This window comes from Hyaena hyaena, unplaced genomic scaffold, assembly GCF_003009895.1.
Source record: "Hyaena hyaena isolate Hyena2069 unplaced genomic scaffold, ASM300989v1 scaffold_2048, whole genome shotgun sequence".
Lineage (NCBI taxonomy): Eukaryota > Metazoa > Chordata > Mammalia > Carnivora > Hyaenidae > Hyaena > Hyaena hyaena.
In genome coordinates this window covers 88,977-103,315 of record NW_024082661.1, presented here as the reverse complement: position 1 = coordinate 103,315, position 14,339 = coordinate 88,977, and the positions used below count along the sequence as shown (strand labels likewise).

Below are 14,339 nucleotides of genomic sequence, written 5' to 3'. Positions count from 1 at the left end.
CCAACGTGATGGCGTCAGGCGCCGCGAGCGCCGTTTCCTGTTGTCACTGGCCGGGAGGTCGCGGCGTCTGGTCGGAGGCTTAGGGGCTGCAGTGACCTGGAGTGCTCCCGGCCCCCTCCCCGCTCGCTCTGGTGAGTTAGGGGTACGGGGGCGAGAAGGGTGAGAAGGGACGGCGGGGCAGAGACGCGAACGGCGATGGGTCTCCAGCCCTGTCCGTGATCGCAAACCTCTGCTTGCTTTGAAACTGTCCTGCTTCAGAGCTTTTTCCCTTCCCCGCCTGAGCCCCGCACTCTACCCGACTCGGACCCGAGCCTTCAGCCCAAACAGCCAGTGCTGACCCGTCCCCTCCGTCTTCTCCACCCGTCACCCGAGCCCAGCCCTTACCTCAGCCCCTCACCACCGGTCTTGCGTCAGTGCAGCCACACTCGACCCCACCGGTAGCCCACTTCCAACCCCGAGCACAGCCACTTCCCTCCGCCTTTCTCGAACGCATCTCATTCTCACTCCTCAACCCCTTTGGCAATCCCAGTGCTCCACACAGACCTCCTCGAGTCCCCCCACCCCCACCCCCAGCCCCCACTCTCCGTCATTCTGGTTTATCCTTTATCTGGCTCAAATTTCTTATCCCAGTCCCCCTGCTCAGTCCCCCAAGGTCTGCTCAGCCCAAACACCCACCTCTCTCTACTCTCATTTAATACCGACCACGAAAGTAGATGATGCTCTATTGAGCTTAACCCCCTCTTGATAACTCTGATCTCAGCCCTGTCTCAAGTCTTGTATGTGTCTTCTTGTCCTCAGCCATTCAACCCCTAACTTTCGAGGTTACCACATACTTTCTTCCATCCTCAGCCAACCTGAGGCACTTCATTCCTAAGTCTTTGCTAAACCACCCCCCAACTCTGCCCCCCCCCACAAGTTCCTACCACCCCTACCCAATCTTGGTAGATGGAGGTTTCATCTCTTCCCCCGTTTCAACTCTTCTCCCAACTCTGGGATGTGTGGCCCACGTTTGATCTGAGAACTCAGTGCAATCCTCTGCCAACCCGCCTGCTGCCCTCAACACCAGCAGCAACCTAGGTGCTTTCTCAGAGCCAGGCAGTGGTGAACACCTCAGCTGATGCAGGGCCTCAGACGGTAAGTGTGGAGGAGTAGAGAGCCATCTCCCGTGGGTCAAGTGTTTTTCCTGGATGTCAAGTCCCCTGTACCTGTCCTCAAGGATTGTGTTTCTGGCATCCCTATTACATTACTTGCTTGGCTGCTGGCATGGTAGGTACCATCCAAATACCTGGAAGGCCAGGGATAGCTACTCATTCAGCCCGGAGCAGTGGAAGCTTATCGCTTCCTCTTGGATGATGATCTAGAGAAACTCAAGGAGTCCCCCTGTGTGGGGTTGGCTGTGGTCCCAGAATCACGTCCATGTGCGTTGCCCTGGCACTTAGAAAGGACCCTCACCCAGTGCTCCTCCTGGCCAGAACTGGTTGTAGATTAGTCCCACTACGGAACGTACCAGAGGTGACGTTACATATGAAGAGTATAGGTGAGGATCCTGGGGTCGCTGAAGTCTGCGTGGAGGCTGTTGAATCGCTGCCTCTTTTTGCAGGTGCCGGATCATTGAGTTTTGACCATTTTGATTACCCATGAACACAGAAAGCCAAGTTATCTCAGAGGAGCTAGACATTCTTGAGGCACCCAGGCCCCCTCATTAACATTTATAATCTCCTGGGCTTTTTGGGTGCCCATCCCCTCTTAAGTTCTGGTGGCCAAAGGATTGGCCATTTGACAGCGATTGTAAAAGGGCCCTAAAGAGGACCCATTGTCTTTGCTTGCCATTTATAGTCTCACTTCTTTGAACACTGATTGTCCTTTTACCTTCAATATCCCCCTCCATTAAGGTGTGATCTATCTGAAGGGTTTTAGCCTGTTGGCAGCTTGTTGTAGGGGAAAGAGTTCCAGAGTGGCCCCACCACGGAAAAGTTGTATGCCTCAATTTCTTACAGTCAGAAACAGAGATACCTGCCCTGAGCCTTTTTATGTTAGTCGTCTGTTCATTCAGCAAGTATTTTTTTGAGTGCTACTGCGTGCTGTGCGCTGCTCGAAGCACTAGAAATGAAACGGCGAATGAGTCAGGCAGAGTTCCTGCTTTCATTCATTCAGAGTTTGGTCCTTGACAGAACGGTAAGGGATCTGGGACAAGAATATGGGAGAGATGGGTGTTTTTGGGCGGAAGGAGGGAGGGAGGAAAGAAAGATACGCAGTGTTCATAGACTTCACATTTCTGGCCTCACCCACTAGCCTTTGGACTGGGAATCACGAGCTAGAAGTTTCTTGCCCTCCAGCTGGTATTCAGTTGCTTCATTGCCCCTGTTTCCCACCCCTCACAGGGCTCTTGTCTAGAAATCCAATTTTCTTCAGGTAGAAGGAGGTGCTATTTCCTCACTCAGCACTCACATGTCTGAAGTATCAGCTGTCTTTCTGAATCAGAAGATAACTTTGTCATTTGTTTCCAACTGAAAACCCTGACTCATCACCTGGCACAACAGCTGGAGGGCTTAAACACCCGCCTGCTGTTGTGCGTAGCCAGGTGCAGGATCGAGTCAGGCCGTAGAGACGAGGCTGTCCCGGATGGCGGGAAGTCTCCGAGAAGAGGTTGCTGTTTGCTGATGAATGGAGTGCTTCGAAAGTGGTGAAGCCAGCTCATCCATTTCTTCTTTTAATGTAAGTCTCATCTGAGCCCTTCTCCTCTTTTCGTTCTTCCTTAGTCTCTGGAGGAAGTGAAATCGGATGTTTATAGAGGGCCAGGCAGTATCACGAAGAGAATCAACGACGATTCCTTCCTGGGTGTTGGAGCATACAGAAACCTGGCTGCTGTGGAAGGGACCTGTGCTCCCCTAGCTGGGGCTGCAGATCCGATGGGCAAGATCATTTCCTGTTAGTGTTAGGCCTTCTTTCATACAGTGGAGCTTCTGACCCTCACCTGAGGTGTGTTTCTCCTGAGCCTCAATTTTCTCCTCGGTGAAATGAGGGCTAATAATCCTTCTCTCACAGGATTATTTTAAGAATTAAATGCGGTGAGAGAATGAGATTCCGGGCCAGAGTAAGACAGTCTGAGGGGCAGAGGTAGGCTAAGGGTGGCTTGGGAGTTTTCTAAAGGCAGATGGCACTCACCTCTTCTGCTCAACTGCACCGACGGTGTTTGAACTCTCTGCCTGCTCTCTTCATTCCGGGTCTCCCGAAGACACACCCCTCTTTGGCTCGCTTCTTGGTGTCAGTGAAGACGGTTCTGAGGCTAGAAAGTGAAACTAGTCCCTTAGTGCTGCGGAGTGGGAGCCTGGCCCACCCAAGGAGCCTGCTGGAGTGCCCACCTGGCAGTCAGGAGACCCAGAGGCCAGAGATCTCCCGTCGTAGCCAGCTGTGGGCCTGCCTCTGAGCCGTTTCCTGCCTTCCTGAGACATTCTAGAACAGACAGGCCTAGGTAGGGGGCTTTAGCTTCCTGCAAAAAGAGATTTGCCCTGGACTTTGCCCTGATCCCCATGTCTCGGTTCTGTATTGTGAATTGTCAAGTGGCAGTTTTTCTGGATTTCTCTGCACTGTTGTCATTTTGTGGCTTTCCTGACAGTTTTAGGCCACAGTTGTCCCTTGTTTGGCCCTGCTCTGACCTCTCAGTATCAGTTTACTTTGGCTTTTTTTTTTTTTTTTTAACAGACCCTGACTTGACCAGAGCACCCACTTACTGATAAGCCTCCCCGCCTCCAATGAATCCTCTATTATATTCAGTTAATTAGTTAATGAGGCCTTCATGGACCTGCTATTCAGATTGTAGAGGCCCAAGCCTCAAGGCTGAGGGAAGGGCAGTGTTAGAGCTTGAGGCTCTGTCTGGAAGGGCAGGCCTGAGGGGAGACCTTAGGCCCCTGGAATTGCCGAAGGGGATTGGATGCCAGGGTCTCAGAGCCAGAGAGCCTGAACTTGGCCTGCAGGGCTGCCTAGGGTAGCCTTGAAGAAACCCAGCCTCTAAGATCAGGCACGATTTCAGGAAGAGGGACTCTGTAGCACGGTCCCTTTTCCTGGTGCCCTGGTGGCCAGAGCATGGAGCTGGTCACCAGAGGAGGGTCCTGAGAATCCCAGGTGGGTAGGAGCTTGAGGGAGAGACAGATGGGCGGTGGCCAGGGACCAAGCGTTCTTCTGGCCAGTCTGTTGTGTGCTGACCGGAGCTGGTTTGGGGGTGGGGGGGAGTCGGCCTCCACACACCTCCCTCCCTCTGCGTGTCCTTAACTTAGGAAAGTTGGCGCTCGGTCCTGTCAGATCCAGAGGCCAGGGCTTGAATCAGAGCACCTTTCATCATTTGGGGCCACCCTGATGCTCCCTTGCACCCTGTCACCTGGGCCCCCAGCTGAAGAGCCCTCCTCCCAGACCCCCCTGCCCCCTCCCCGGCCACCCTTAGCCCTACCTCACACCCGCCTCTTCCAGAAGGGTGGACATCATCCTGGCGGAAGGTGGTAGAACGTGCTTAGCAGCCCTGGAACCTCGGGAGGCTCCTTGGCCTGGGTCAGCTTTAGTTCCGGGTCTGTGAGATCCTGATAAAAAGAGGGCTCTCCCGGGTGGTCATGAGGCATGAATGAAGTCACATATGTAAACAGGACAAAATCCATTTAGCCTCCTTTTATCACTTCTTTGGCCCATAGGTTTGTGAGAACAGAGGCATGGGTGACCCAGTTTGTGGTGCAAACTGGGTGTCCCTTCATGCTCGGCAGTGTGGTCAACAGAGATGATGTTTAGATGGGAATGTGCCTGCGCAATCCTGCTCTGTCCAAGTGGCTGGGACCTGCGAGCCAGCAGCCCCCTGAGGCTCAGATTGAAACCCTCCCCCCCAGGCCACCCCCAGGGGGAAGCCCATGCCCTGAGGGCTTTACCTGTGTACTGATATCAAGTACCTGGGTGCACTCTTTCAGGCATCGCCTTTGCCTATAGAGTTGTATGGCCACATCCCCTGGGGTCATAGCTACCATTTATCCTCAGTACTGTCAAGCCCTGTGCTAGGCTAGGTGTTTTCCAGTTCACAACCTCCATTGAAGAGGTCTGCTGTGGTCCACACCCAGCATGCCTCAGGGGCTAGTGGCTATGCAGATTTGAACCTGTGCTGTTTCCCTTGAGGCGTGTCCCTGTGCTGCTCCAGCAAAGCCTGACCCTCCTACTGGAGGGGAAGCCACTATGTAGCAATAGGCCCTCTCTTTAGAAACCGTTTCAGTTGTACTTGTCCCTGCCCAGCTGGCAGACACCAGGCTGGCCCCAGAGTCAGAGGTGGCAGTTTGCAGGCCCAAGGCCCGGATGTGAATTGTGAGCCCCTGCTCCCTGGTCCGTGTAGGCTCTTGGCACCTTCAGCTGCAGCACCCCCCACCTTGTACCCTTAGCTCCGTATATCTAAATCAGCCCTTCCTTCATTCCCTGCTTTTTTGAGCCAGCATTTGGTGTGGCATACAGAGCCCTTTCTGTGCACTGCTTAGGGCAGACCCACCCGTGGCACATAGGATTTCTCACCTCTTGAGAGCTGAGCCCTCAGATTTATTCTCTTTCTTGGTTTCCTTCCTTAAAATCCACCCTTGGCTTTTACTTTTGAATTCACAGGCCCTTGCGTTACAGTTTGAGGAAGATGGGCTGAGCTGGGGGGAGGGGAGAATTGGCTGGGGGTGGTGAGCTGTAACCTGCTCATCTCGCCACCATCTGTCTCTGCAGGTGTCATGTGATTCTCCGAGGGGGCTGCCGTGTGAGTGGAGATGCTCTCGGTGGTGGAGAATGGACTGGACCCCCGGGCTGCCATCCTGGTAGGCAGTAAGAGAGGCTCACGGGTGGGGGAGGGCTCACGGGACAGCGTGTCCAGTGTTTTCCTAACTTTGAAATGAGTGAGCCCTGTCTGGAAAGAGAGGGCTCGGGTTGAGAAAAAGTTATGGCATCAGCAGGCTCTGAGGACATTCTGCCCCTTCTAGAATGTCTTATTGGTGATAAAAATTGGAATTTTTAAAAACCAACGGTGACTTTAATACAGGCTACCTGAAGACCAAGGATTCCTCAAAGGAAGGCAAACATATGGGGTGCCTGGGTAGCTCACATGGTTAAGCGACCAGCTTCAGCTCAGGTCATGATCTTGCAGTTTGTGAGTTCAAGCCCCGCATCAGGCTCTCTGCTGTAAGAGCAGAGCCTGCTTTGGATCCTCGGTCCCACTCTCTGTCCCTCCCCCATAGGCACACACATGTGTGCACATTCTCTGACTCTCATAAATAAGTAAACGTTAAAAGAAAAGAAGGCACTATGGTGCCTGGGTGGCTTAGTCAGTTGAGCATCCGTTCAGCTCGGGTCATGAGCTCACGATCTGGGAGTTCACTGCTGTCACCATCTTGCCCACTTTGGATCTTGTGTTCCCCTCTCTCTTTGCCCCATTCTTACTCTCTCTCTCTCTCTCTCAAAAATAAAATAAACAAACAAAAAAACATGGTGTACAAATGACCCATAAGTTCATGAAAAGATCCTAACATCATTAGACATTAGACAAATCCATTCAAAATCTTGAGAGACTTCTTCATACCCCCTAGGACGGCTAGAACCTAAATGACAGATAATAGTACGTGGTGGTGGTTTAGAGAAATTGGAACCCTCATACACTGCAGGCGGGAATGTGAGATGGTGCAGGCATTAGGGAAAGCAGATGGGCAATTCCACTCCTAGGTATACACCGAAGAGAATTGAAAACTTAGGTCCACACAAAAACCTTGAGCATAAATGTTCCTATCAGCATGATAGCCAAAAGGTGGGAACAACTCAAATGTCTGTTAACCAGTGACTGGATAAATAAAATGTGGTATGTCCATGCAATGGAAAATTATTTGGCAATAAAAAGGAACAAAGCCCCGATACGTGCTACAGTCTAGACAAACCGTGGAAACCTGGTACGTAAAAGAAGCCAGATACAAAAGACAACGTACTTACTATATGACTTCATTCATACACAATGTCCAGAATTGGCAAATCCACAAAGACAGTAGATTAGTAGTGGCTGGGGGTTGGAGGAGAGGGGAACAGAGAGGAGTGACTGCTAATGGGCACAGTGTTCCTTTTCGAAAAACATGAAAATGTTCCAAAATTAGGCAGTGGCTATAGTTTTACCGTTCTGTGAATACACCAAAAACCACTCAACTGTATAGTTTAAAGGAGTGAATTTTAGGCTATGTAAATTGTCTCATTAAAGCTATTACAAAAAAAAAAGAAGAAGAAGAAGAAGAACATTCGACTTTCAGAGAACATTAACATGAACTGTTTGGGGTAGAATGAAAATAAAACAGTAAACTATCCATAATCCTATCAGCTAACAATTCAAACCAATTTTTCTGTATTCCCTTCCGATCCTTTTCCAAAATACCACGTAGGTAATTTTGACATGCTTCTATCACCACAGACCTGCTTTTATCTTTCCAAAGGACATTACATATATGTATTTTACAAGTGACTTACGTAAGAGACCTTAACAGAGTTCTTGCATATGCCAGGAACCATGCCAAGTTTAAAGACGCAAGAATGAATAAGAAACAAGTCCTGCCCTCAGAGTACCCCCCACTCCCCAGTGCTATATAGATCAGGAAGTATTCATTCTGTTTAACAGATGAGGAAATTAAGCTCAGTGAGGTTAAGTGAAATGTCTTAGGTGACTCAGCTGGTGACCGACAGAGCTGAGACTAACATCAGCCTCTAACTACCAGGTCATGGATCTTTCTTTTTTTTTTTTTTTTTCTTTCTTTTTAAAGTTTATTTATTTATTTAAGAGGCACCTGTGTGGTTCAGTTGGTTACACGTCCAACTTCGGCTCAGGTCATGATCTCACAGTTCATGGGGCTGGAGCCCCATGTCAGGCTCTGTGCTGACAACTCAGAGCCTGGAGCCTGCTTTGGATTCTGTGTCTCCCTCACTCTCTGCCCCTCCCCCACTCACACTTTGTCTCTCTCTCTCAAAAATAAATAAACATTAAAAAATTTTAAATAAATGAAATTTGTTTACTTTGAAAGGGAGAGCGAGCATGAAGGGAGGAGTGCAGAGAGAGAAAGAGAGAGACAGAATCCCAAGCAGGCTCCACACTGTCAGCATAGAGGCAGATGCAGGGCTTAAACTCACCAACTATGAGATCATGACCTGAGCCAAAATCAAGAGTCCGACATTTAACTGACTGAGCCTCCCAGGCACCCCGAGGATCTTTCTTCATGTGGACGACGTTCCTGTTTTCTTGGTGCTTTTCTTGTTCTAAACGGGCACTTGTTGCCTCTTCATCGAGTCATAGTTTCCTAAACAAGATGGGAAGCTTCACCTTTGCCCCAGATGCATCACCCCAGTTCCTGCAGCTGTAACTGATGGGGCCAGTGTTCAGACACAAGATTTCTATGGCTATCAAATGACTGAAGTTCAGTTTAAAAAGCAAAACAAAAGAAAAATATACACATATCTTTGCAGAAAAATAACTATCTCTGGGTGCTTTAAGTATGTAATTTTCCTTTTCTCCTCTGTACTTTGTCTTTTCATTCTTTTTAAAAAAATTTTTAATGTTTGTTTATTTTTGAGAGAGAGCGAGCAAGACAGAGTGCAGGTGGGTGAGGGTCAGAGAGAGAGAGGGAGACAAAGAATCTGAAACAGGCTCCAGGCTCTGAGCTGTCAGCATACAGCCCTTCTCCGGGCTCAAACTCACAAACCATAAGATCATGACCTGAGCTGAAGTCGCCCGCTTAACTGACTGAGCCAGCCAGGCGCTGCTCTTTATTTCCTATGATTAGTTTGTGCAAGTTTTGCTGTATGCACACACACACAGGTAGACGTGAGCACATGTGTGGGTGCACCCGTATTTGGCGATAAGCACTTACATGCCAGCAGTCGCCATAGGATCTTCTAAAGGCCTGTGTTGTGTCTGACACCGACTAGGTCATCAAGAAAAAGCTGGTGGGATCAGTGAAGGCGTTGCAGAAGCAGTACGTGTCCTCGGACACGGTGGTCACTAGCGAAGACGGAGACGCCAACACTATGTGCAGTGCCCTGGAGGCTGTATTTATCCACGGCCTTCACGCCAAGCACATCCGAGCCGAGGCCGGAGGGAAAAGGAAGAAAAGTGCCCACCAGAAGCCTCTGCCTCAGCCTGTCTTCTGGCCCCTCCTGAAAGCTGTCACCCACAAGTGAGATCGGCAGGGGAGGTTTCTCTGTGGGGAGGAGTTCAGAGTGGGGGACACCAGGATCTCCCACTCCTGCTGTACAGGAAAGGAGACGGGGGAGGTGGGGGTTATTGTCAGACCAGCCTCAAGGGCCCCTCAGTCCTCAGGCAATGGCTGGTCGCCTTTAGCAGGAGCCACCTTTTTACCACATGGTGGCAAAGGGCGGTAGTTGGGACAGAGAATGTGTGGCCTGCAAAGCCTAAAATCTGTACTAAGTGGCCCTTTACAGAAGAGGTTTGCTGACCCTGCCTTAGAATGTTTGAATGTCTCTATGCTAAGTGTTATACTCCTAACAGGCTATGGCATTTTTTAAAGAAGTGGAATCCAGATCATCTGAATACTCACCCTGGGACATTTGTCTCTGCGGCCCTGCCCCTGCTCCCGGGCTTTGGACAAGCGGCTGCTGGCACCGCGCCTCTAAGGGCTATTAAATGCTACCCTCAGCCCGAAGGTGCCTTGTCAGCCTGTATCTTCCTTTTCGTGCTGCCACTGCCCTGGCTCAGGTTCTTACCTCACTCCTGGGTGACAGTGGCCTTCTAATTGTCCCCCTTATCTCATTCTGCCTTTCCTTAGGTCAGGCAGCCGGTCGACATTTATTGAGCTTACACTCACCTGAGCTCATTCCCTGAGGCCTGTGGAGCCTGTCCTCGTGTGGGCAAGATGTGCTCGGGGCACTGTGATAGTCAGAGGAAGGGCATTTACATCAGACAGACCCAGGGTCTGCAGAACCGCGGTCACGTCAGTCCCTGTGCAAAAACTCGCAGGCTCTCCAGCGCTAGCCTGGAGTCCCGTTCACTTCGCTGGGGCCCCAGAATCTGTATGCTGACCAGGTTCCAGGTGATTCTGACGCACAGCCAGGTGTGGGGACCCTTGCCCCTCTTTGCCTCACCATTGGATGATACCATGCGTTACCTGACTTTGCCACCCAGCCAGCCGCCCCTCCTCCGATGCTGTAATGGGAGTGCTCAGCAACGGGAGTGCTCACTGCTCAGGTTACAGAGCTGCTGCTTCCCTACCCCCAGGGCCTTTTTCTGTCAGTCCTTGGTGCCTAAAGGATTCCCCTTCCATCTTTGCCTCTTGAAATCCCTCAAGGCCCAGCTCAGATACTGCCTTTCCTGTGGCATTTTTCTTACTGCAACCTGGAAATGATTGCCTTCCCCCAACCCCGGCTCCACTGACGGCAGGAATCACCTCCGTGTGCCCTTGAAAGGTGGTAGCCCAGACTGAGAGCAGGACCATGTCTGTATCCCGTATCTTCACAGCTCCAAAGACCCGGCACTTAGGGGCTCATCAGATGTGTGCTGGATGAGCAGATGGTGGCCAGGGTGCCTGGGTTGTAATGAAAATGGCAATGATCCTTCATGGCAGCAACCTCAAAGAGTTGAGGGTTGTCGCTAAATATTTTTTTTTTTAATTAAAAAAATTTTTTTTTAATTTTTTAAATTTATTTCTGAGAGAGAGACAGCATGAGCAGGGGAGGGTCAGAGAGAGAGGGAGACACAGAATCCGAAACAGGCTCCAGGCTCTGAGCTAGCTGCTCGAACCCACGAATGGTAAGATCATGACCTGAGCTGAAGTTGGACGCTTAACCGACTGAGCCACCCAGGCGCCCCAGTATTTCTAAATTCCCCGTAGAACACTACTACCTGAGACTTTTCCAAGCCCGTATATACTTGCAGTCATTATTACTGGCTCTTGCTGGCTGGTGGATAAAATAATCCTCTGTGATTTGAAATCATTTCTTGAACCCAGCGTGTCCTTCTTACCCCCAGACACATTGTCTCCGAGTTGGAGCACCTGATCTTTGTCAGCACGGACGTGGGCCGCTGCCGGGCCTGGCTGAGGCTGGCCCTCAATGATGGCCTGATGGAGTGCTACCTGAAGCTGCTCCTCCAGGAGCCCGCCCGCCTGTGCGAGTACTATCAGCCTACGGCCCTGCTTCGAGATGCCGAGGAGGGCGAGTTCCTCCTCAGCTTCCTGCAGGGACTGACATCCCTGTCCTTCGAGCTCTCCTACAAGTCCGCCATCTTGAACGAGTGGACGCTTACCCCACTGGCTCTCTCTGGGCTCTGCCCACTCTCTGAGCTCGACCCCCTCACCTCGCCTGGGGCAGAACTACAGCGGAAAGAGTCTCTGGACTCGATTTCCCATTCCTCAGGCTCTGAGGACATCGAAGTCCAGCACTCAGGCCATAAGATCCGACGGAACCGGAAGCTCACGGCCTCCTCCCTCAGCCTGGACACGGCCAGTTCCTCCCAGCTGTCTTGCAGCCTAAACTCTGATAGCTGCCTCATCCAAGAGAATGGCTCCAAGAGTCCAGACCGTTCCGAGGAGCCCATGTCCTACGACTCCGACCTGGGGGCGGCCAATGCCGATGATTCAGACCCATCACTGCAAGAGTAAGTGCCCTCCCCCATTCCTTCTCCTCCCCCTTCCTTCCTTCTTCTCTTCCTCTTTCCCTATAGCATGTGATTGCCCNCGCTTAACCGACTGAGCCACCCAGGCGCCCCAGTATTTCTAAATTCCCCGTAGAACACTACTACCTGAGACTTTTCCAAGCCCGTATATACTTGCAGTCATTATTACTGGCTCTTGCTGGCTGGTGGATAAAATAATCCTCTGTGATTTGAAATCATTTCTTGAACCCAGCGTGTCCTTCTTACCCCCAGACACATTGTCTCCGAGTTGGAGCACCTGATCTTTGTCAGCACGGACGTGGGCCGCTGCCGGGCCTGGCTGAGGCTGGCCCTCAATGATGGCCTGATGGAGTGCTACCTGAAGCTGCTCCTCCAGGAGCCCGCCCGCCTGTGCGAGTACTATCAGCCTACGGCCCTGCTTCGAGATGCCGAGGAGGGCGAGTTCCTCCTCAGCTTCCTGCAGGGACTGACATCCCTGTCCTTCGAGCTCTCCTACAAGTCCGCCATCTTGAACGAGTGGACGCTTACCCCACTGGCTCTCTCTGGGCTCTGCCCACTCTCTGAGCTCGACCCCCTCACCTCGCCTGGGGCAGAACTACAGCGGAAAGAGTCTCTGGACTCGATTTCCCATTCCTCAGGCTCTGAGGACATCGAAGTCCAGCACTCAGGCCATAAGATCCGACGGAACCGGAAGCTCACGGCCTCCTCCCTCAGCCTGGACACGGCCAGTTCCTCCCAGCTGTCTTGCAGCCTAAACTCTGATAGCTGCCTCATCCAAGAGAATGGCTCCAAGAGTCCAGACCGTTCCGAGGAGCCCATGTCCTACGACTCCGACCTGGGGGCGGCCAATGCCGATGATTCAGACCCATCACTGCAAGAGTAAGTGCCCTCCCCCATTCCTTCTCCTCCCCCTTCCTTCCTTCTTCTCTTCCTCTTTCCCTATAGCATGTGATTGCCCCTGACTGAGCATTGACCCCAATGAGGGCATAAAGGAAAAGGGGACTGTCTTTCTTCCTCGGGGCCTCAAGTTGCTGGGCTCTGTAACTGGAGGCAACATGGGGCAGTGAGGAGAATGGATTTAGGGAGGGCTCAGAGCTGGATCAGGCTCCAGCTCTGCCCCTGGCTGATACTCAACAAGTTACTTCATTTCTCTGAGGCTTGGTGTAAAATAGGGCCTCGAGAGAGGAGGAAACTAGTAGCTCAGAGTTAGATTTACAACTTCCAAAAGATGCAGTGAAGCATGGCACATAAGGGCTCTCCTTCATGACCTCCCAGAAGGCCTCTGAAAGACGCAGAGCCAGAGCCAAGCCTGGAGGAGGCGGAGGACAAAAGGGGCCAAGCAGGTGTGTGGAGGAAGACTACAGGGAGCAATGAACTTGACTATAGGAGGGACCCTTGGCCAAGCTATCTCGTTTTAAAAATTTTTTTCTATTTGATTTTAGTTGACACACAATGTTATATTAGTCTTGTGTACAACATAGTGATTCACCATCTCTCTATTTTATACCATCCTTACCACAGCAGAGACTTTTCCATTCAGGCCCTTTTTAAATATTAATTTTTAATAGATTTATGGTAAAAAAAAAATCTATCTACAGTTAAAAGTCTTTCCCACCTTTAAAATCATAATTATTAATTCCTTACGTCTTTTTTTTAAAGTTTATTTATTTATTTTTGAGAGAGACAGAATGAGCAGGGGAGGGACAGTGAGAAAGGGGAACAGAGGATCTGAAGCAGGCTCTGTGCTGACAGCAGAGAGCCCGATGCAGGGCTGGAACTCACAAACCATGAGCTCATGAGCTAAGCCGAAGTCAGACTGAGCCACCCAGGTACCCCCTTTATATATCTTTCTTGATGTTTCTAAATTCATCTAACAAATATGAATAGACAGAGTTTTTAAATGTCTTTTCTATTTCGTATCCCTGCCCCCTCCCCACAAAAGCTATTATAAATATACTGTATAACATCTTGTTTTGTAAGAGATCATATCAGAGATTTTGTTTTGGAGTTTCATATCAGAATTTCTTCTCTTTTTTTTTTTCTTATGGCATGTGTTTCCATTATAAGGAATGTACTTTAGTCTATTTGACCAGCCCTGTATTTAATGGACATTGGAGTTCACTGTTTCTATAAATAACCTTGTGTATGTGGTGTTTTAATTCTGTGCAAGTATCTGTGTTCAGTGAATTCCCAGAAACAGAATTGCTGAGCCACAGGATAAATTAATCTGTAATTTTCATAGATGTTGCCTGTTTACACTCTGTTGGGAACGTGCCTGTCCCCCTCAGCCTTGTCAGCAGAAGGTTTTATCAAACTTTTGGATATTTGCCTATCTAATAGGTAGAACATGGTAAACTTTTTTTATTTTGAGAGAGAGAGCGTGTGTGTGTGCATGAGTGGGGAAGGGGCAGAGAGAGAGAGAGGGAGAGAGAGAATCCCAAGCAGGCTCCTCGCTGTCAGTGCAGAGCCCGACGCAGAGCTTGATCCCTGGAACCATGAGATCATGACCTGAGCTGAAATCAAGAATTAGACGCTTAACTGACTGAGCCACCCAGGTGCCCCGAAAATGGTAAACTTTTATTAAGCGCTTCCTTCAACCAGACCCATGTTCCCTCAACAGGCATCTAGAACCTTCTTTTCTACCCCTCTGTGCTACCCTCTTGGTTCATTCAAGTCTTAACAGGTTTCCCAG

The 14,339-nt window shown here is 50.4% G+C and overlaps 1 protein-coding gene and 1 long non-coding RNA gene across 6 annotated transcripts in view; one reads left to right on the top strand and one right to left on the bottom strand.

Moving 5' to 3' along the window:
• PLEKHM1 (pleckstrin homology and RUN domain containing M1) overlaps positions 1–14,339 on the top strand; it is a 49,135-nt gene continuing 34,796 nt past the window's right edge. For 3 of the 5 annotated variants that reach the window (XM_039225314.1, XM_039225312.1, XM_039225316.1), the window contains exons 1-4: positions 1–131; positions 5,728–5,816; positions 8,947–9,194; positions 11,003–11,629. In XM_039225314.1, coding sequence (XP_039081245.1) covers positions 5,769–5,816; positions 8,947–9,194; positions 11,003–11,629 — 923 coding nt within the window. In that variant the 5' untranslated portion in view covers positions 1–131; positions 5,728–5,768. Of the gene's footprint in view, positions 132–2,513; positions 2,716–5,727; positions 5,817–8,946; positions 9,195–11,002; positions 11,630–14,339 lie in introns of those variants that run through there. The other 2 variants (XM_039225313.1, XM_039225317.1) reach the window with 2 other exon arrangements.
• On the bottom strand, positions 2,678–4,560 carry LOC120227154. Its single transcript, XR_005527186.1, has 3 exons — positions 4,445–4,560; positions 3,166–3,280; positions 2,678–2,762 (listed from the first exon to the last, which is right to left on the bottom strand). It is a non-coding gene; the product is annotated as an uncharacterized LOC120227154 (long non-coding RNA).